The 23,222-nt window shown below is 36.2% G+C and overlaps 1 protein-coding gene across 2 annotated transcripts; it reads left to right on the forward strand.

Annotated features, from left to right (window-relative positions):
• Positions 1–1,949: 1,949 nt before the first annotated feature.
• On the forward strand, positions 1,950–22,831 carry CLOCK (clock circadian regulator; the record flags this gene model as incomplete). Of its 2 annotated transcripts, XM_079534629.1 has the most annotated exons (21): positions 1,950–1,996; positions 3,682–3,741; positions 4,108–4,256; positions 6,461–6,552; positions 7,467–7,556; positions 8,012–8,132; positions 8,695–8,808; positions 10,503–10,621; positions 11,159–11,241; positions 11,468–11,574; positions 12,188–12,335; positions 12,558–12,633; positions 13,569–13,710; positions 14,131–14,231; positions 15,140–15,229; positions 15,685–15,843; positions 15,950–16,006; positions 17,683–17,889; positions 19,138–19,346; positions 19,624–19,903; positions 22,658–22,831. In XM_079534629.1, the coding sequence occupies 21 exons, from the start codon at positions 1,950–1,952 to the stop codon at positions 22,829–22,831; spliced, it is 2,625 nt and encodes an 874-aa protein (XP_079390755.1). The 2 variants fall into 2 exon arrangements, with proteins under 2 accessions (XP_079390755.1, XP_079390756.1); XM_079534630.1 differs by lacking the exon at positions 15,950–16,006 and having other exon boundaries at positions 15,697–15,843.
• Positions 22,832–23,222: the final 391 nt, after the last annotated feature.

A 23,222-nucleotide genomic window follows, 5' to 3' on the forward strand; every position in this document is an offset into this window, starting at 1 on the left:
TTTAATTAATAAAATTCCTCTGGCTTTCTGTCATCAACACTAAAGGCAGTGGCAAAGTAGTGTTTTTTTTGCTGTAGAACATGACTGAATTTGATTTTTAGAAATAGACATAGTCCTTGATTTCTGTGCTGTTTGCATTAAAGTTGCCTGATTTCACTGTATGTGTCTCTGCAGTCTTTTCCACTGACACGTATCACTGATAGTTACAGTTTCTTGCTACTTAGGATGCAAAGGGTCAGACCTTGAAAAGAGAGAAAAAAAATTCACTACGTACGCATTTTAGATAGTTTTGAAGTTCCTTTAATTGTTCTGGATGCCAAATTGAATCGCCAGTTCTGATGGAAGATCTGTGTACTGTAGTAAGGGAAACTAGAGACTGAGCACTTTGTTGAAGTGAAAAATATTGACTCTTGAGCTCTGATTCTGCATGAAGAAGATGTCAGCTATGTCACAAGTTGTATTTAGTGACATATGCTTAGCTGTATATTTTTCTTTTGCATATTAATGGAACAGTGTATCATTTAGCCAATGGAATTACATGTTACTCTTGATCCCCATGAATTCCCAAATTGTTTAAAAACTGATGCAAGGTTAAAATTGTAACTACTGCATTCCTCTATCAGTATTGTATAATCTAAATGAATTCCAATCATCTTTAATTCTGTGCTAGTGATGGTAGATTGCTTTTACAGCTGAGCAGTGTAACCTCTGTGCTGTTGCTTACTTCTCACAAAAATTTGAGCAAAAACTTTCAAAATTTATTTTTCTCTTGCCATTTCTGCCTTGTTTTCAAATAATACAGCTTTGTTACTTTATAAACCTTGGTCAACAAATGTAGGGAATTAAGTTTGTAGGAACGGCCAATACAATTGCTATTTTGAAGTATTTGAATAGTAGAATGGTTTACTTCAAGTGCCTCTACAGGGCACTGGACTTTGGAGAATAAATGCAACACAAAGCTGAACCTTTTTACTTGAAGAAGTGGTTAAGAGGGCTCTTAGGCAAAATTGCATGCGCACTCTGTTATGTACCTTGAAGGAGACTGTGCTGCAGCCCAGCTTTCTCATTTATTTTTCCCATTGTGCTCAGTTCTGAAGTTTGGTTTGAACATAAGCTTTCTTCCTCAGTTTCCCTTTCTGTCAAAAAACTGAGATTAGCTCTTCCTGGAACATTTTGTTGACTGATTGGATCATGAAGTAGCAGCTGCCATATTTCTTGAGGCATTACCACTGTTCTGCTGGATTTGGCACTTTCAGAAACAAGTAAATCCTTCCTTCTCAGAAACTGTGAGTTACTGAAGTGACTAAAATGAGCTCCTTTGAAATAGATGTAATTCCTGTTTAATGTTAAGTTCATAGCATTTAAAAAACACCTGAAAATCTGCAACTGTAGCTCTTATATAAAACTTTTTGTTTCACACGGTTGTTCCTTAATCTCTTAAATTCCAGTCCTGCTGCTCCATAAGCAGCTTTTGACTACTCACTTTTTTTATGTCAAAGAGAGATTTTACTGCACTGTTTTATCTTTGGCATTCAATCTTTCTGTACACCTTTGTAGTTCTGTAATGTTTGGGTACCAGCAAGTAGATATTTGTTGAAATAAATACTTTAATTTTAAATCCCCAAATTTGGAGCCAGGGAAAGGCTTATATTGGCTTTGTCCAAATTTACTGATTATGACATTTAATGAAGCAGTGTTCTTTTAAACTCTGTCATGTAAAATAAAATATTAAAGTCCAGGTTATAATGGTAATGGAGACTAGATTAGAGAAGATGTCAGTACAGAGCAGGAGACTGAGAGGAGATTAAAAGCAGTTTAAAGAAAAAATAAAGACAAGTATTCTCTAGTGAAGTATGTGGTTATTCCTCCAGAATTACATTTTGGTTTTTTTTTCTTTTCCTACAGGCAAACGTACAAATGTCTACCACAAGACTAAAGTGTGCTATGTTATGTGTTTTACCATAAGCACCCATAAAATGAGCTCCATTGCAGACAGGTATGCTTATAGAAACTGAGTTTTAAGGGAATTACTGTTAAATATTTTCTTTACTGACTTTATTCTTACAGTTAATATACAGAGAATGATAATTTAAGCAAAAAAAAATAAGAGGGGTGAGGTTTTGGCAACTTTTGGCCACTATTTTGATTGTCCTTAAATGTATTGTGTTGTAATAATTGGAAATAGTTTATTTTGTTGCTTGAGATGAATCTTAAAATGTACGACTATTTTCAGACACGGAACAGCATCTGTGCAAGTTGAGTTGATTTTTAGTGCTTACTTGATTTTTTTTTTTTTTAAATACTTCACTATTTGATTAAGGAAAACAAATACATTTAAATGATTAGTGGTGCTACATGACAGTAAACTGACCTGGTAACCTATTTCAAAGGAAAAGTAATAGCTGGGGCATGGTTTCTACTTGAATCCTTGCCCTAGACTTTCTTAGCAGCTTGGGTGAACATCTGACCCTAATATACTGCTTGGTACCATTTTTCAGATTTCAGGAAATGAGACTTGCATAAAATTTACAGAAAGTTAAGCCCATTCTGAATAAAACCCAATAAATGTAAAGGATAAATGTTTTAAAGTACTTATGACTTTTTATTTTTTTAGTGAAGTTTTGCTGAATCTCTCTGAAACTTCAGCATTTTGAATATGTGAATTCTTTCTGAAAGTTTCATGCTAATGTAGTGACAGAAGATAATTATTTCCTAACATCTCTGATTATCATCATGTATGATTACTTGATGATTTATCGCTGTAAATCAGAGGGATGAAGTAAGCTTTTTGAATGGATAGTTACTTGCCTCAAGGCAAGGAAACAGGAGGTTAAAAAATTAAGGTTGGACATGCAGTAGCCAGTGGGTGGACAACACTAAATAAACTGAATACAGACAGAAGAAATGGGAGAAATAAAATATGAGTCAATTATACAGCAGTTCTGGAAAACAGAAGAGCAATTTCATCTTGACTTTTAAAAGGAAATCAAATAAAGTATTGTATAAAGTATACTGAGGCTTCTTAAAAGTAAAATGTTTTCATGTTAATATCTTAAAACCTCTTTAGCAATACATGCACAATTTTCAAGTTGAGTAAAAATTGTGATACTTGTTTAGGAACCAAATATAATGAATAATTAGTGCTACTGTTTAGAGTTAACAATATATGCATATATTTATATGCATAAAATTACTTGCATGGATGAAGTATAGCATGTTCCCGAGCTCTCTTCCATTACTGATGTATTTAAGGCAAAACAAGTACTTTCTTACTGGAAGTATTTCCAATATTGTAATAGATCCTATGAAAAAGTTGAAGCAACAAATTTCTTCTGTAACATTTTCAAAAGGATGGGGTAAATTCATTATTTAATTAAGAAGATGGAAAAATGAAATTAAATAATTCTTAACTAAATGTTTGTGTAGAATTTTGAGTTTGCATTGGAAATATCCTAAAACTAGTTTGGGCTGTGTCAGAAATGTAAGTCTTTATGCTCTCTGTTTACTAAACAGTCTACAAAAAGTTAGAGCAGTTTGTCTTTGGGTTATTGATGGTGGTCCTTGTGAGATGTTACAGTAACAAAACAGTGCTTCAGTTTCTTGATTTAAGGGAAATGATGTATAATGAGCTCTCTCTTTTGTGTGTTGTTTTTTTTTCCTCATTATTTTTGGTTCTTTCAGAAATGATGGAAGCATTTTTGATGGTCTGGTGGAAGAAGATGACAAAGATAAAGCAAAAAGGTAATTTTTCAGTTCACCTAATTCTAAGAATATCCTGTGCTTGTACCTTTGGACCAAGATTTCTCAGTGGAATAAAAAACATGAGTAAGTTGTAAGTTAAACATTGTAAGTAACCGCATTTTACAACATTATTCAAGCATTTCTGTTGCTGTTATTCTCTAGATTTGTGGTGTGTTTGTATTTTTGTCCAACCGGGGTCTACTGCGAAGACCCAAGTGCATCCTTCCTTGAGAAGGATGCCATTCTTTCAAAATGTTGCCTGTGGTTTGGAGTAAGTGTGACAGTTCTTCCAGCGGGGGTTTGTAGTGTGTATCTTATTGTAAGTTCTCATAATTGCTATAAAACATTTTCTGTTTTATTTGTCAGAGTGTCTAGAAACAAGTCTGAAAAGAAACGTCGAGATCAGTTTAATGTTCTTATCAAAGAGCTGGGTTCCATGCTTCCAGGTAATGCTCGGAAGATGGATAAATCCACTGTACTACAGAAGAGCATTGACTTTTTACGGAAGCACAAAGGTAACTAACAACAAAAATTATGTTTGTAAGTTACGATAGTATTTATGATATGCACTAAGTACATAAAACATTAACAGTTGTGCAGCTCCTTTAAGGGTATTGTCAAAAATCTGAAGAGCCTCTGAAGAAAGATATTCATGTGATCATAGTTTAGGTACCAGACATATTGCTATATTTTTGACAGTATTTTTCAAAATCAGTATATATATATATATATATATATATATTTTAATCCCATAGCTGTTGAACAAGTCTCATAAAGAGAAGCATTTATTTTCTAAATAACCTTGAAGTTGTTTGAGCTGGGCCAATGGAGACCTCTGTCATACAGTTGCTTCATAAGGTGCAAACTGTTAAAGTTATGCTTGTCAAGAGAGCTCTGCTGATCCATTTTAGTTAATGTATTTGTTGGAAGAACTTATTTTGATACTTAGATTCTGCTTTGAACAGTTGGTTTGTCTCTCCTGCTTCCATATGAAGCAAGATGAATTATTGAAAAAGCTAATCCAAGTGAATCTAAGCCCTCTCTCTGCTATATGACATATACATGGCTGTCAGCTTTAACTGGAATGACAGAGCGTTGTGTTCTACAGCAGGCTATTGGGCTAGTTTGTTTGATGAGAGAGAGTGGCGTGCCTTGAGAATTTAGGAATGCAGATCTGGAACCCAGGCATTTTCTTTTTACCTTCTAGCTGTAGCACAGAGGGGAAAAAAAGGCAGGAAATCTATAAATGCTTTCAGCTGAACTTTTTCATTTTCGAGACATATCCACTTATATATAAGCCAATGAGTGTATGTTTTGTGAACTTGAATGTGAAATGTCAAAACTAGAAATATCTTTGGACATCTTTGCTGTGCTTTTGTTTCTCTGTTTGCATCAGCTGATGGGGGGGGGAGTACATTAAGATGAACTATGTTGAAATTCATTACCGATTGTTTTCTTTTAGCCAAAAAAAAAAAAACAACCATCTTCTACCAAGCCTACACTATTTATGGCTGATATTTCTGTAAATGGCAAATCCCTATATGTGCTTGTACACTTGTTCTTAATATGGCACCTTGTGGTTCACACTGCCAAAAACAAGATTAAAATTGAAGAAACAAGCTCTTTCCCTAGTTAAGCCGTTTCCTTGAGTAGTTTCTTAGCTTGTATGCTAATTAGCAAGCTGTAGCAACAAAGGAAGCAGCTATTAGTTAGCTATAAAATAAAATAAGTAGGCTGTTAAGTGTGTGAATAAGTATTTGTTTATCCCACAGTGTATAAGTTCAAGGTATGTTAAGATATGGTAAATATTCCCTTAGAATTATTAACACAGTTCAAGCATCACCAGATGTGTTTTGCATAGTGCCATATAGAATAATGCCACATAGAATAAACTTAAACTTACTTTTTTTCCTGTTGCTGTTTTCATTCTATTGTTGTTTTTTTGTTTTTTTTTGAGTGTGTGTTTTTGGTTGTTTTTGGTTTTGAGAATAAAAGAAAAAATGTAGCTGTAGGAGTGGGTATGTTTTAAGGTCTTGGGCGTTTGTCCTTGACCTAATGGGACAGAATATTTGTGTGACTGCAGTTATCATATTAAGGTACCTAAAGCTCTGGCAGCCAGTGCCTACCAACATTGTTCTGCACAGGTTTACATTACAATATTTTGCACAAAATGTTGGCTAAGGTCAGACGCTTGCTTTGCCTCCTGAGGTCCTTGGATCTGTTCATTATATTACTCTAGCAGTGAATAAATTGTTCAGCAAAGATTGTCTGCTTTTCTGTTGAAAATCCTACTGTGTTCAGCCACCAGATTTAGATTAAGTATGTTGCTACTGGCTCTTTCTGGACCACTTCCACTTTGACTAATCTTGGTACTCTGGGAACAGGTCCAGATGAACTATCTGATTTGTTTATTGGCAAGAGTGGATTCTGCTTCTTATTGTAAACAAACAAACAAACAAAAAACTAGCAGGCTGAGCATACTGGAATTACTCTACTGAGAGCTTGTCACTTTGTAATGCTACTTTGAATGCCTTGAATTTGTAAACAAAAAAAATTTGAAAATGCTAGAATAGTGAAGAATTGATAAATGAGCAACATCCACATATAGAGGAGACTGGAGAAGCTTTTGTTATTTCCTGCTGATAATGTGTGACTTAGTGAAAAAGAAAGCGGCTTCTAGGAGTGTGAATCCTTATATTGTATTTTTGTTTTATTGTAGAAATTACTGCACAATCAGATGCCAGTGAGATTCGACAGGACTGGAAACCAACATTCCTTAGTAATGAAGAGTTCACACAGTTAATGTTAGAGGTACGTTATGTCTACTTTTCTGGAAGTAGAATACTACCTCCTAGGGAGCTGTGAGTCCATGGTGACATTTTTTTGTTTGGTGGCTTATCTTTCATGTGCATATTTTAATTCCATCTGTATGTTTTCTTGAAGGTAAACAGCTGAATTTTCTATGTACATTAAATGCATATGGTAGTGAAATAGTTGCTTCTGTTTTAAAAGATTTTGCTAGCTGTTTCTAGTATTTCTCAAGTGTTCTTACAAAGTATGTGTCCACAACTAGTGACTTACAGTTAGAAGAAAATGATGTAAGATTTTTGAATATATGACATTTAAAATTTCCTATTTAGAAATGCAATTCTGTTTGGTAATTTTCTACCAAAACTCAGTCATGTTTTTTCATCAGGAACATGTTTGAGTTAAGTAGAAGATAAAGCAATCAGAAGTGTGTTTCACAGTATTTAAGCTTAAGTAAGATCTTGCTACAAGTTTCTCTTATTGAAATTGGAGATATTGAGACTTTAAATATTGAAATGTGTTGATTTCAGCTCCTCTTTCATTTGTTCTTTTTATCGTTTCTCCTCGTTTTCTTTCTTTTGCTGCCGGCTCATTTTCCTGAGCTTTCTGGTGTTTAAAATGATGCTGCAATTAAAAATAACGAGCAGACAAGATGGCATGCCACAGAGCCAACTTAACAACGGCTAGATGCGTCAGGACCAAAATCTTGCCTGTGAAGTCATAGATTATTTGAGAACAAAGCAATATGGAAATTGCAGTGCTCACAGTGTAAAAGCAAGACCGAGAAGTTTTAATACAGAATTCTCACTGCAAATTCAGTTAAAATTAGTCTAAATTCTTTTCAATGTTGCATATAGCTTAGCATTTTTAATTATGCAGTTTCTTTTTATTTAACTGCCTATTATGTTTAATTTCAGGCTCTTGATGGTTTTTTTTTAGCAATTATGACAGATGGAAATATAATATATGTGTCTGAAAGTGTAACTCCTTTACTTGAACATTTGCCAGTAAGTATGAGTTGCTTTCAGTAATGTGCTGGTTTGTCTGTGGATAATATTTTACTATCAGTACTAATAATTTTTGTTCTTTTGGGCATTATAGTGCAGACCTGTACAGTATTCTCATACTTTTTCACAAATCCTTGCTCCTGGTTTGTGTCCTATATTAAACATCTCCTTTGAATATGCAGAATGCAGTCAGTGGTCTCTTATGCAAGATTAAGAAGTACCAAGCTAGCATCAGTTTGTGTTCCACATGGCTATAACAACAGATGTGACTGAAAATGGTGGATTGTTTTACTTGTAAAGTGTTTGCATGTAATCCAGCAAGTGACGTTAATGAGTTACTAATATTTTAGTGATATTTTTCTGATCTGTGGAATTGTTTTGCACTATAATAGTAACGTTTGTGATTTTCTATGTCTTGCATTATTTTAAAATGTATTAAATGTTTTTTCTTTCAGTCTGATCTTGTGGATCAGAGCGTATTTAATTTTATCCCAGAGGGGGAACATTCAGAAATTTATAAAATTCTGTCTTCTCATCTGCTGGAAAGTGATTCATTGACACCGGAATACTTAAAATGTAAGTAGTTGCATTAAGAACAATCCACTTCATATTGTATGTGATTAGTTCTTTTTTCCAGTGCTGTATAAGTGGAAATGTGTGGATGAGGCATGCAGAATGAAACATGCAACTTGAATGGAAGCACTTTCATGCTGCGCTGTTCCTCTTTTCCCTGAAGAGTAATTTTGTGTTGCATGGCATTTCACTCTATGACTTTGTTTACATGGCTTCTATTTAGACCATTCTAGCAGCTGACAAGAATGAAAACAGGCCATGGGTGTTGGAAGGACATAAAGTTATGTTTTGGGTAGATGCTTGTTTAAAATAGTTCTATTTTTTTCAAGGGATCTGTATGTCCCTGGCATTCAGTCCTTTCATACACACATGCCAAATGAGTTCTCCTTTTCTTTAGCTTAGCTAATATCACACTGGTTAAAAACAAAGGCTGTAGCTATTTGTAATCACCATATTTACAGTATCTTAGTAAAGTACGCAACTTAATTATTCCTGCTTTCCATTTCTAGTTGCCCATGTGTTTAATCAACCATGCAATCTTTTAATTTGTTTGTTCTTTTCTCAGCAAAAAATCAGCTAGAATTCTGTTGCCATATGCTGCGAGGAACAATAGACCCAAAAGAGCAACCTACATATGAATATGTAAAATTTATAGGAAATTTCAAGTGTTTGAATAATGGTAAGTAATTTCAGTCACATTAGAGTGGAATACTTTGGGACCTTCATACCTGAACAAGCTCAGGATCATTATGCAAAACATAAGGAAAAACTAAAATCAGTCTTTGAGAAGAAGAATGTGAAACAGAGTTACGTCAATTTTTTGTAATGAAAACAAAGACTGGCCATCATATATTATGTGTATTTGAAGGCAAAATATGAAGTCTTTCAGTTAAAGAAAGCTGCAAAACATATTTAAATAGTGTAAGAGAAATTTGACACTTTAAAGTAAGAGCCTGAATTAATTTAAGTATAATCCAAATTTAAGTGGGTGACTGAGTAACTTGAGGATACTAAGTATCCGCTGTTCTCATTATTCTTGCAGTGAGCTGACTAGTAAAAATGCATATTCTGCACTTCCCCCCCCATTTCTACTTTCAGTTGCAGGAGTTGCTGTTCAGATCAGTGGATGGACCGTTATAGAATTTCACTTTTCTGCACTGAATGACTTCTCTCATCCAATAAAGTTATTTTTATTCATTATTTCCACTTTGGTATACAGTATCTTAAGTTTGTTTGGGCAGCCTGTGCTGAGTAGCTGCTTGAGAGTCACATCTGTTTGGTTAGTCAGACAGGGGGATTGTGGGCTGTGCTCAGTAGATCACTTCTCAAAAAAAAAATATCAAAAGTTATCAAAAACTGTGTCTTGCAAATCAACTGACTTTTTTCATAGGATGAGGAGAGATTGAGTGTTAGAGCCGAAAGCAAGTATCTAATGCTGTAAAAAAGCTAGAAAAACAGGTCTGTAGAGATGAAATAAGGTGTTAGTCTCAGAAAGAGGAGCTGGAGAACTGTGGGCTTATAAGTTGCAGTTCAAGATTGGGAAATCATAGAATCATAGAGTCAAATACTCCCAAACAAATAGCTGAACTGACTGGGAGCTCAGGAAGCTAACAAGGAGTGGAATAGCAGCCATTATGGGTTTTTCAGATACAAACAGCATTCACATCCGTTCAGTTTTCTCTACCAGAGTAACACACTGTGTGGATAAGAAAAATAAACTGTATGCTTTAAGACAGCTTTTGACCATGATCATAGTATATATCCATGAACATGTAAGGGAGCACATGTTAATTGAAATTGTTCGGAGTAGCTGCAGGAACAGGTTGAAAAAGTTACCACAATTCACTGTCAAATGGAAGTTTTGATTTTTTTTCTGGGTTTCGTCAGTATTTTCATTTATATTATGAATAAGGAAACATAGTTTGCAGTCATACAGTGAAGCAAGAATGCTAAAAACATTCAAAATGCTGCAAGGATAGAAAATTAATTGGTTTTGGGGAGAAAAACAGGCACATTTGTTAAGAACAAATGCAAAATGCTGCATTCAGGGATAACCAAGTATATAGTGGAAAAAGGATTATAGACAGTTAAATAATAGTCCTTTAGAAAAAGTGCTTACTGTGGAAGGTAAATTGAACATGGCCAAAGTGCTGCGACCAGTCATCAGATTATGAAATTTTAGTGGTGAAAATTTCTCTATGGTTGTGTTCCTATTAATTCCTTTGTATATATGTGTATGTATTCTGTGTAGCAGTTTTCACACTGGTGACAAATTCAGAAGAAACTACATTAGATAAATACTGATCCATTTGTCTTGTGACGTGACATGCCTGTGTTGTAACCTCTGTTGAGCTCTTCTCTGTCTTCCCTCAGTTCCCAATTCAGCACACAATGGTTTTGAAGGAACCATTCAGCGATCGCACCGGCCTTCATATGAAGACAAAGTTTGCTTTATAGCCACAGTTAGATTAGCTACACCTCAATTTATCAAGGTATGCACATTTCTATCATATCACCTTTATATTATTTTAACCGTACTCTGAACAGGAAAACTTTAGAGAAAATGCATGTAGCACTTCAGATATTATTGATGAAAGTCATGAGGGATTCTGTCATATGAAACTGAAAATATCTGTGTTTCTTACTATGGGGTACTGTTGCAAGCTCCTGCAGTAGCTGAAGTAGAGATTTAGAGTACTCTATCCTGTTTGTAGAGCTGCAGTAAGGTGACCATCTTCCTAGTGGTACTTCTTACCCATTATAAACACGTACGGCTTGTATTACTGTGCTTGTAGATGCTGAGCATGAGTGTACTAGCTGCATTTAAATCAGCTGAGTTTCAGCCTACCATAGCTGACATTAGATTCTACCACAGTGCTGTGCATCTAGCCAAAAATCTCGGTGAAATTTACAAATCTTATACCTGTTGTGAAGTTATCCACTAACTCCAGGTAAGCCTGATTTTAAGGAGAGCTTGTGAATTAGAATAGAGCAGTTTTGAAAGAGATGATTTTTTTTTCACTTTTTAGGAAATGTGCACTGTTGAAGAACCCAATGAAGAGTTCACATCTAGACATAGCTTAGAATGGAAGTTCCTATTCTTGGATCACAGGTGCTGCAATTCTTTCTATATATAGCAGCAATAGTAGCTGAATCACTTTTAATGGCTATAATATGTAGAGTTCACTAATCAGTATTAATTAATCATAGCTTATGTTGGGTTTAATTTTTTTTTCTGAGAAAAATGAAAAATGCAAATGAAAAAAAATGCAAAAAATGTATATAATGATTTTTTTTCTTGTGAAAAGAAAATGACTGTAAATTTTGTATTAAATTAGGGCACCTCCAATAATAGGCTATCTTCCATTTGAAGTTTTGGGAACGTCAGGCTATGATTATTATCATGTGGATGATCTAGATAATCTGGCAAAATGTCATGAGCATTGTGAGTATGACCAAGTTGCTAAATTGAGTTAATTTGCTTTCTAGATGTTCAGTTTAAAGTTTGTTAAGTGAAGGTTTGAGTGAAGTTTTTTTGTATTTACGAGTGCAGTTTCCCTACTCCTATTCATTTGATGATATCATACTACTGATATTGATATTTTTCTTTTGGTACTGAACTGGAAAACAGATTCAACTTTTAATTTAGATTTTTTGTTGTGGTGAATGGGAGTGCACAGCACTCTGATTAATACTTCTCCCATTCTTCTAATAGCATTTAAAAGTCTCTGTGACATTTAATAAAAACAAAAACTGTCTAGGCATGTGATAGAATAAATTTTCTGTTTAGCTATGATTTTCTTCAATTTTTTGCACATGAGTATTTCACTGTATATAAAAGCTCTACAAAAATGGTAAATTGAATTTTGCATTTCTCAGACAAGTGCAGATTCTTTCTGGTAGAAAACTACAATTTTGATTCTCTTCTTAGCCTTAGTATCAGATTGAACATGAGCTCAGTTGGGAGTTGGGAAGAAGAGTTGGGAAATAATGCTCATTATATAATTTAAGTATTTATAGACTGGAAAGACAGTAAAATTTATTCCTCACTTTTACAGTAATGCAATATGGGAAAGGGAAGTCATGTTATTACAGATTCCTTACAAAGGGACAGCAATGGATTTGGCTGCAGACACATTACTATATCACATATCACCAGTGGAATTCCAGGCCAGAGTTTATTGTATGTACGCACACAGTTGTAAGGTAAGTTTTCCTTGCTAAATCCATGTTAGAGACATTTAGATTACATGGAAGCTGTGTTGCTAGTTAGTACTTTTTGAGATAGAAAACAATAAATAGTAAAGAATTACCAGAGAACTTCCTGTGGTACTTTGTAAGGAAGATACTTTGGAGGAGTTTGTTTTCTGAGATGTGTTTTTAAAATCATCTATGGATTGAGCAGTCGTATTTGGTTTGTTCTTCTAGTTATGCAGAAGTCAGAGCAGAAAGGCGGCGAGAGCTTGGTATTGAGGAGTCTCTTCCAGAGATAAAAGCAGATAAAGTGAGTAACAAACATTTTGTTTCACTTCATTTCATAGCAATAATAACATATAGTAAATACTTAGCAGCAAGAGTTATTTGTCCTTTTAAAGTAATTATTTCAATCGTTAAATAGTATGTCTATTTGAAGTTCATAATTTATAATAGTATGTATTATATAATAGTATAATGTTCATAGTTTATAATAGTATGTCTATTTGAAGTCATTAAGGAAGTTTAGGAAGGATATTTAACTGTTATTCCACTCCTCCTCTTCTCAGCAGTTTATATACCTGTAATTATAGCATGTCAGTTTCCCTAAGTCCCTACTACGATCTGATTTCTGCAGTTAGGTTCATACATAAATATTCTTCCTTCCTGGAAGGATCCGTAACTTAGAAGAACAAGGTCAGCACACAAAGGTGACATAAAGGAATTCACAAGAAAGTAGGAATTGTTTCCTTATGTGACTTTATTCTACTTCTTAGATGTATGCAGGATTCATTTTAATTGAACATCCCTGGAAGCTCAGCAAGTCTTAGTTGAGCCAGCTTGTACAGATACTCCGTGGTGTTTTTCCCTTGGCAGTTTAGAAAGTTTCATCTGGCAGTGCACCTTCTAGTGGAATTAACTTTTCTTTCTTCAAAAGAATAAGCAGTTCACTCCTAACACAGATGTTCAGTCTTAACTGAATTGCTAGAGAAGCAGGTCAGCTCAGCAGTCAATTTGTGACATGTCTGCATGCATTTTGTTTTCTAGACTTCTATGGCTTTGTTTTGTTATAAAAATTGTTATGAGAGAGTAGAAGTTACAGATGCAAAGCAGGACGCTACTTCTGTGCAGTTAGCGATGAAAGGGGTTGATGAGCTGCTGTGTGGCCTCAGATACTTTCTTCCTGAAATGTACAATGTGGGCTGAATCTGATAAAATAGCTGTTGTTTCTGTGTGTCTCTTCAGAGTCAAGACTCTGGATCTGATAATCACATAAACACAGTGAGCCTCAAAGAAGCTCTGGAAAGATTTGATACCAGCCCCACACCTTCCGCTTCCTCCAGGAGTTCAAGAAAATCTTCACATACTGCAGTATCAGATCATTCGTGTAAGCATCAACTATTGAATATATAATTTTCTTCTTAACGAAGACTTTCTCTGCTTTACTTAATGAAATCCATCTCTAGCAGTTAATCATCATTTTATTAAGAGTGTGCAGATGAGAATGTCCTTTATGATGGGTCACAGATATTCTAAGATTTCCCACTAAGATTTTCAGACACTGTGTAATGGTTTCTGCTTCTACAACTGCAGTAGCAGCCCCTATACTGCCCTGTTTCAGTCCATCAGATTGTATTATTGTTGGATGTGCAAGGAAAGAAAAAAAAAAAAAAAAAAAAAAAAAAAGAGTCCAAGTCCAAGCCTTAAGCTTTTTCTATTCTGGAAGATCTTCCTATGATTTGAATATTGCATTGCAGAATTGAGATTACTATTAATATGTTTCATCTTCTTGTAACAACTTTGTCAGCGACACCAACTAAAATGACAGTGGACACTAGCACTCCCCCGAGACAAAGCTTATCTGCTCATGAAAAGTCTACACAAAGAAGATCATCTCTGAGTAGTCAGGTAATTCTTTGAAGAAACATTTTTATACTTAAATCAGTGCATTTTTCCTTTAAAATGTGTTATTAAATTCATGTGACCTTCATTCTATTTCCTCTGAAAACACAACATTTAAACTGTAAGACTTTTACTTGGGATATTTGGCTGTCATTTCTATGCACCTTCAGTGCATAGAATACTGCATTTTAAGGGAATGCAATAATTGAGCATGTAGGTATTTATGTTTTGGGCTTCAGAATTCATAGGAATTGTATCTGAGTCTGTGCTTTCACTCACACATAACTTCTTTATGTGATTCTACATTTTATTTTTATCTGTGTGTGTATAAAACTATATAATAATTGCCAACATAATGCTGTGTGTCCCTATAGCCTATTCATATAGGCTTATACCTCTGAGAATATCAGCAAATTCTGTAATACGGTTTCTGAAATCTTAATAACATGACAAAATACAATGCTTCGTGTGCTTAGTGCTCATATTGCACTATATATATATGAACTAACACATTTACTACAAAAATAGAATGGTGTATCAAATTATGTATTCTGCTAATATGCCGAGTATTAGTTTAAGAACAGAAGTGTCAACTTCCAAACTTGTTGAAAAGTTTTTGCCCTTATTGTGAAAAAGAATTTTACAGCAGCCTTGTTTTTCCTGTTTTATACCTGCTGCTGCTTATATATTTTTATCAGGGAAGCAATTATATAGAGATTATGTATATTATAATATTTTTGTGTGTGTTCTTAATTCTTTAATATTTAGGCTTAGGCATTTCAAGAAATACACTTGTTTTTTTCATATATTCCCGTGATGCCATTTTGGAATTGAATTTGTGTAAGGAAATATTTCATGTCAAGGATGAAGTCCATTCTCTTCTAGTTATGGAACAATTTTTTTTTAAATCCTAGTCTTTAAGCTCCCAGTCTCTTGGACAACCAGTAACACAGCCAGCGATGTCTCAGCCTGCTACTTTACAGCTCCAGTCCAGCATGTCCCAGGTATGGATTAAGTTGGTTTGCTAAGTTGTTTTATTATTTCTTTAACAGTCTTGATCTGACTATAAAGTTAATTTCTCTTTCAAAAACTGAGTTCTTAGATGTCAAAGTTGCCTTCAGTGTTTTTCTCAAAATGAGCCCATTTCTGTTTGACAGAACAGTACCATGTGAATTACTAAAGTTTTTATAGGGTCTTAGTGATTTGAGTGCCAATCAATTTCTTTTGCTGTGGTTTGTTTTGTTTTGTTCTAAGCAGACTAATTCTGATGCGTCAGTTAAACGTGCAGACATGAAGTCTGTGACATCTTTGTACTGATGATTTTGTCCTTGGTTGATGACTACTAGCAGTTTAAAAATCAGTGCCTGATTTCTTCGCTAGTCTGGAGGAGTGTATTTACTACTTGTGAATTAAATGTGATTATTTTTGCTCAGCTTATAATTTATACATGGCACTACAGCCTGTCTTTCAGTTTTCAGCTCAATTAGGAGCTATGCAGCACCTAAAGGACCAGCTGGAGCAGAGAACACGCATGATAGAGGCAAATATTCATCGGCAGCAAGAAGAGTTGCGGAAAATTCAAGAACAGCTTCAGATTGTCCACGGTCAAGGACTTCAGGTGAGTAAGTGTAACTCATGCACATTTGATCTGTGGAGAATTTAGAGATCTAAAATGAGATTTAGACACTTCATTCCAAAATGGGATTCTCTGTACCCCTTGTCATCTGTCTTCTGGATTCTGTGTGCCTGAAATTCGTAGAACTAATGTTACTGTTCCTGAGGTATTTATAATTTTGCTTCTGAATGTATCTAGTTGTGCCCCTATGTATTCATTCAATGTTGAGTGACTTGTGCTACCTAAATGTAAATGAATGTGTTGTAGTGTTTATTACTTCTTGAATAGCTCTGCAGCCATTAGAATATTCATTCTAAATGTGGAAAATGAATATTTATTTCCCCTTTTAGCTCAGGGGTGTAAAAATCATGCCTCTTGGATGAATACATACCTCTTAGAAGATTGTCCCAACTATCAGGCTTACAGCCTCTAACAAACTCTTCTTGTGAGGTGGTTATACACTGTGTGGCATTCTGAAGTAGTTATTCAGCCACAAAGACAGGAAGTCTAGAGGACTGGAGGGAATGGCCTCAAATTGTGCCGGGGAAGATTCAGTCTGAAGGTTACACAATTTACACAATGCTACTTTTCTGAAAGAGTGGTCAGGCAGTGGAATGGGCTCTCCAGGGAGGTGGTGCAGTCACCAACCCCAGAGGTGTTCAAAGAATGCTTAGACATTGTCTTGAGGGACGTGGTTTAGTGAGAGCTGTTGGCGATAGGTGGGCAGTTGGACTGGATGATCTTGTAGGTCTTTTCCAGCCTCGGTGATTCCATGATTCTATGCATTACCCAGTCTAGCAGCTGAGAGTAACAAAGACCTCACTGCCTGACTTCTGTATTTTAACCAATATATGTATCTGATGGATTTTTAAATTTGTCATTCTGTTTTCAGCATCTATATTGGGAAGAAAAGAATGATTTGATATGATAAGAATGATATTGATTGGTCTTTTCTAGCTTAATTAAAAAGTGCCAAAGCAAACAAACAAAAAAACTAAACATCATAAGAAAGAATCTTAATATTTTCAGCGTGCACTGTGAATAAAGAGTAAAAAAATCTTTACTTCCTGGAAGTATTGAGTACGTTGCTTAAATTCTGTTGTGGAATAAGAATTTCTGGCACGTGCTTTTTTGTGTTTCACTGTGATCTCACGTAAGCCTTCCAGCGGTAGATTGCTTGGGAGGTGCTTGGAAGGAGAGATTCACAGCTATCATCCCATGCACTGCAAAGGGACCTTATTTAGGACTATGGAAAGTAGAATACAAAATTGAAGTGCTGCACATTCTACATTATTACACTGAATCATTGTAGTTTTTAGTCTAACATTTTGTAAAGACTCAAAATCCTTTCATGGTAAATTCAGTTTATTGAAATGAGGTAATATTGGAAAATGCAGTATAACCAGTATGGTTTTGTAATTGCCAAGGAAGCACTTTCTTGGTGCTATGTCTGTATCAACTGATACTGAGATTTTTAATTAGTTTCACTTCTGGAGGCTCGACAAGTGGAAGCAAGATCTCTAAAGAGTTTAATCTTTAGATATAGCCTACATTGTAAGTAATATTTACAAATATTGCTTCTAATTTAAAACCAGATACTAAGTGTCAGTGTTAAGGGCTTTAAAATTCAGGATTCTCATTCTTAGCTGTTAGAGTCTCTGAATACAGATCCTGCATGGGACTTAGCCCTTCGCTCTTGGTAATTGCAGTGCTGTTTGGACATCTAATAGCTGGAATGAAGCTTTATCTTGTATTAATATCATAAGAAATTAATTTTAGTTTTTGTATAAGATATTGAATAATAGAGTTTTCATAAGAACTAATTTTAGGATTTTTTTTAAGATGTTCTTGCAGCAGTCAGCTTCTGGACTAAACTTCAGTTCTGTGCAACTTACATCTGGAAATTCTTCAAGTGTTCAGCAACTTGCACCAGCAAACATGCAAGGTCAGGTTGTTCAAACTAATCAGACTCAAAGTGGGATGAACACAGGACATACAAGTACACCACATATGATCCAGCAACAGCCTTTGCAGAGCTCTGCATCACAGGTAAAATTCTCACTAGTGAGAAATGCAATAATAGCTTTCCTGACGTCTCCCCCTCCAAATTTTTTGTGACTGTCCTTCAAATCAAGTTTATTTCTTGTTCAAAGTTTTACAATTGAAATGTACTTATATTCTTGCTAATGCAATTTCACACCTTGCTTTAGTTTTAAAACTTAGAAATGTGAATAATTACAAGTATAAATAATTACAATTTACAAATGGAAATAATTCCAAATGCTTTTTGGAAAAACCAATATACAGAAAACAGCTTGCCTTTTTGTGCATTTTTATGAATTTTCTACTGACAGAACGTACAGCATGAGAACATTTGTACTAATTGAGGTTGAAATCCAGACACTGATCTCTACAGTAAATGCCTAGAAGAACGTAAGAACAGGAAAAGTATATATTGATGATTCTGAAGTTGACTTTTTTGCTCCTCAGCAATTTCAGTCAGATGCCATAACTGATACCTTTTGCATTTTAAATGCCTTTGATGGATTTTTCTTCTATGAGATTATCCAGTTTGTTTTGACTGCATCTAAACTTCTGAAATACAGAGTATCTTGCAGTGAGTTCTACAGCTTTAGCTGCTGTGAAATTTGTTGTTTGTTTTTTAAACCTGCCACCTAGCTTTTATACTGGGAAATACACTGAATAGTTACTTTTCATCTTCACCATGCATAATTTTGGAGTCTTCTGTTGTATGCATGTAAGTCTTTTTCTCAAGCTGAGGAGTTTTAATGTGCTTGACAGTTTTATACAGAGGCTGCTTATAATTGTGATCTCTGTGGTCATCCGCTTCTTTCCTTTTTTCCAAATCCCATACTACTTTTTAAAATCTGTGATGAGACAGAGTAATGGTGGACAGTTTGTCACTTTAGCATTAAGTTAGTTCCAGACTTTGAAGTATGAAATTGATTGAGGTAATGTGCGTGTTTTAATGTGGCACAGAGTTGCTAAAGGAATGGAAGACAGGATCTTGAACAAACAGTATGCAAGCAGATGAAATATTAAGGAAAAAGATATTCTGAAGAGGAGAAGAGATTAAGAGATTTTCAGATGCCCTAGAGCCAGTCACACCTCCAAATCCTCAATTGATAGGAAATACCTGTCTGCTTTAAAGTAAGAATTCATTTGTAATAGAAAAACATTAGCAGTTGTAAAGCATGGGTAATTACATTGAGGAAGATGACTGTAGTAGCTGGCTATTTTCAAGTGACTGATTCATTACCTATTCTTCCTTTACAGCATAATCAACAAAACGTACTTAGTGGGCACGGTCAACAATCTTCTCTTGCCAGTCAGTCACAGAACACAGTCTCAACACCTCTGTATAACACTATGGTGATTTCTCAGCCAACAACCGGCAATGTGGTTCAGGTTCCTTCTAGCTTACCGCACAACAATAACCAGAATGCTGCTGCAGTAACTACTTTTACACAAGATAGACAAATCAGGTAAGTTTTCAAGACCACATTGGGATGACTTGTAGCTATGTAACCACAGCATTTATGATATCATGTATGGAAAAGTAGCATAAAACCCATATTATTTGTTACTGTAATCACACAGCTGTTTAGGTAAACTTTACCCAAGACAGTGCATTCATAGGCTTATCATAATCAGTAGTGTTACAACAGGGTATGAGCCTGACAAAAGCTGCATTTGTCAAGAGCACCTAAGGCTTGATGCATCTTTCCTAAAGTGATGCCAAATGTCTTCTTCTGTTGACAGATTTTCTCAAGGTCAGCAGCTTGTAACAAAACTTGTCACAGCCCCAGTAGCATGTGGAGCGGTAATGGTACCAAGTACTATGTTTATGGGACAGGTGGTGACAGCTTATCCCACTTTTGCTGCCCAACAGCAGCAGCCACAGACTTTGCCAGTAACACAGCAACAGCAGCAGCAGCAGCAGCAGCAAAGTCAGCAAGACCAGCAGCAGCAGCAGCAGCTCACTGCAGTTCAACAACCAGCTCAGCCGCAGCTGACCCAGCACCCGCAACAGTTCCTACAGGTAGTGTAGCATTCTCTAAAAATTTGTCAGTCCTTTCAGCATGCTTATTTTAGGATTATCTTAAAATACTTAGGCTGCCATGAAAGTAATGTCTTGTATTTATTTCCATGGAAACTACAACTGATACAGAGAACAACACAATAACACTATTTGATTGAGCAAGCTGTCAGCTACAAAACAGTTTTTCGACATAGTCTGTACCATTAGCTATGCATTTTCACCAGCAATGGACAAGAGCCTGAATGCTATGATTGTAAAAGTCCGTACTGACAGAGATGACCCGCTGTTTCATAGCTGCTATAATGATATTGTTGCTAGAAAGATGTTGCCCACGCAGTCTATCTTTCATTGGTCCAAATAGATGGAAGTCAGAAGGTTGCAATCCAGACTATATGATGGTTGTGGTAGAACAGTCCAGTTAAGGCTGGCTGTGTGTTCCATGGTCTTTGAGCTGATGTGGGACCAGAGATTACTGTGTTGCAAGAGAAAGATTGTCTTCTTCTCTAGCCTTACTCTGCTGGTTTGGGTCTTCAGCTTAGTCAGCATTGTGTTACATCACTCAGAGTTGATGGTTTGTCCAACTTCCAGGAAATCCAGGATTGCACTGTTCTTATCCTAAAAGTTAGTGCACATCACTTTACCTGCTGAGGGCTGTGTCTGGAACTTCTTCTTCAGTGGGAAATTCATGCATCACCATTCTGTGGACTGTCATTTTAACTCCAGCTCATAGCAGTGACACCACGTCTTGTCACCACTTAATGGTGCAATCCAGTAAACTGTCACCTGCAGCATCATATTGGTTCAGTAGGTCCTGACAAGCTTGCATAAGATGCTCTTTCTGTTCCTATGTGAGCATCTGTGGGACACATCTGGTGCAAACCTTGCAATATTCTAGCATTGCCACCATCATTTCCAACGCAATGAAGCTGAACTTCAGCTCTGCACACAGTTCCCTGGTCATAATCTGCTGATTCTCGTGGTGAGCTGATCAAGATGCTCTTCATTTCATGGTGTGACAGCTAGTGGCCATCTAGAATGACCACTAAGGTCATTTAGTCTAGTGCCAAACCATCATCCCATACCCACTCTAACCATGCCCCTCATTGCCACATGGACATATTTCTTGAACACCCCTAGGGATAGTGACTCCACCACCTCCCTGAGCAGCTTGTTGAACAAACTTTTGTACTATGTGCAGTCTCCCTTTTTCAATAAAAGAGGTTTCTTGGATAAAGGTGGAATTTCTACAATGGAGTAAGTAGCTGGAAACTCAATCTAAGTTTATATGGACAAGGAATAGTTAAGATTCCATTTATGGATGAGTAAAATTTTCTTTACCTGGGCCAGTGGCAGAAAATAGTAGCTTGTTAAAAAGAAGGAAATGGAATTTCCATAAGAAATGGAATTTTCCATAAGAAAATGGAATTTCAGCCATTCATCAGCAAAGGCTTTTTAACTGCAAGCTGAAATCTCTGATCAAAAAGAGAACCGAAGAATACCTAGTTATTTGAATTTCAGCACTCATTCATGCTGTTTAGCAGGTAGGTAGTGCCTGTCCCTGCTTTTATGCAGTTTTGCCTTCATTCTTTTGAAAACAAGGTTTGTGAAAGATTAAAATCTTCAATGGTCTGTTCCTGTCCTGGCATTTCTTTCTAGGCAACAGTTTATGGTTTTTAATATAAACTGGTCAGCCCTCTCTCTCTGTTGAAGTGCTAGAATTTGAAGAAAAGCATGTGGTTTGTTGTTGTTTGCTTTTTTTTCCCTCTCTTTAAAGAAGAGAGAAAAGGAGGCTTTTCCTGCTTGTGTTCATAGAATAGAATAGAATAGAACAGAATAGAACAGTTTGGATTGGAAAGGACCTCAAAGATCATCAAGTTCCAAATCCCCTGCCACAGGCAGGACCACCAAACTTCCAGATCTGGTACTAGATCAGGGTGCCTAGAGCCTGATCCAGCCTGGTGTTAAACACCTCCAGGGACGGAGCATCCACAGCCTCTCTGGGCAGCCTCTTCCAGCAACTCACCACCCTCTCAGTAAAAAACTTCCCCAGTATCTAATCCAAATCTTCCCTCCTTTAGTTTAAAACTAGTCCCCTGTGTCCCGTCACTTCCTACCCATGTAAAAAGTTGATTTCCCTCATGTTTGTGATCTCTTTCTCACAGTCTGATTCTGCAGGTGAAACAGTGATGTAGTTGTTCTGGATTGAGATGTCCAATTCCTTTTGTACCCGTCCTTCACTGCTTTTTCTTCAGCACCATCATCTTTTGTTTCTAAGAAGAGCGACATTAAAAATAAGTGTTACTTGCAGTAATGATTAATCCCCTTCAAAGGAGATGGTTGGGTTTGCAAAAGCGGCAGCTTCCTTGGTTTTCTTCCTTAGATTTTTATCCAGGGATAAATTTGATCTGTGCCAAGTCATGCTTTGGTATGCCAAGACACTGCTTTGTATGTGACTGCAGTAACAGATGTGTATGGTTAAAATAGATTCCTTAAGCCCCATTATGCTCTTGTGTTCTGAAATGGGGACAAATTGCCATGTGCTGTACCCACTGTCACAGGAAATCGCGAAGACCAGCTGCTTTATCAAATGCTCTAAGTATCTCCACTAATGCCAACTAATCTTTGTGGTGTTGGTTCAGCTTCAGTGACCAAATCAGAAGTTTATTTTGACTGAATTCTTCCACAAAGTCAAAAAGCAGCCAGGCCTGCTCAGAGCAGCAGAAAACATGATTTTCTTCTGTTTGCATGTTTTAGACATCCAGGTTACTTCACGGGAATCAGTCAGCTCAGCTTATCCTCTCTGCTGCTTTCCCACTACAGCAAAGCACTTTTACTCAGTCCCACCACCAGCAGCACCAATCGCAGCAGCAGCTCTCACGGCACAGAACTGACAAGATGACGGATCCTTCCAAAGCGCAGCCGCAGTAGCTGGGGGCTCTGCCTCTCCTGGAAGTCAGCTACCAGGAGGGGGCTGCTCCATAACCACTCGCACTGAAGTTGCAGAGGTAGCAGTACAAAGCCTTTCTAACGCTGCGGTGTTGAGACCTACAGCTAACTTCTGGAATCTGTTGAGGAAAACCACCAGGTGATGGCAGGGACGTGGCCAACTTTGATCGTTGTCCCGGTTTCTGTGCTCTAAAAGGTTTGCTGCCATGTGTCTATTTGTCCAGGTGAAATCAAAAAATGTGACTGAAATGAGAGGGATGCTGAAAATATTGGTATTTTTTATCAGTTCTGTACATTTTTAAAGTATTAAAATGGACACAGAGCAATTGTTTGATTTAGCAGAAAAAATGCCAGGAATATAGTCCGACAAACA

The sequence above is a fragment of the Tetrao urogallus genome, assembly GCF_951394365.1.
Source record: "Tetrao urogallus genome assembly, chromosome: 4".
Lineage (NCBI taxonomy): Eukaryota > Metazoa > Chordata > Aves > Galliformes > Phasianidae > Tetrao > Tetrao urogallus.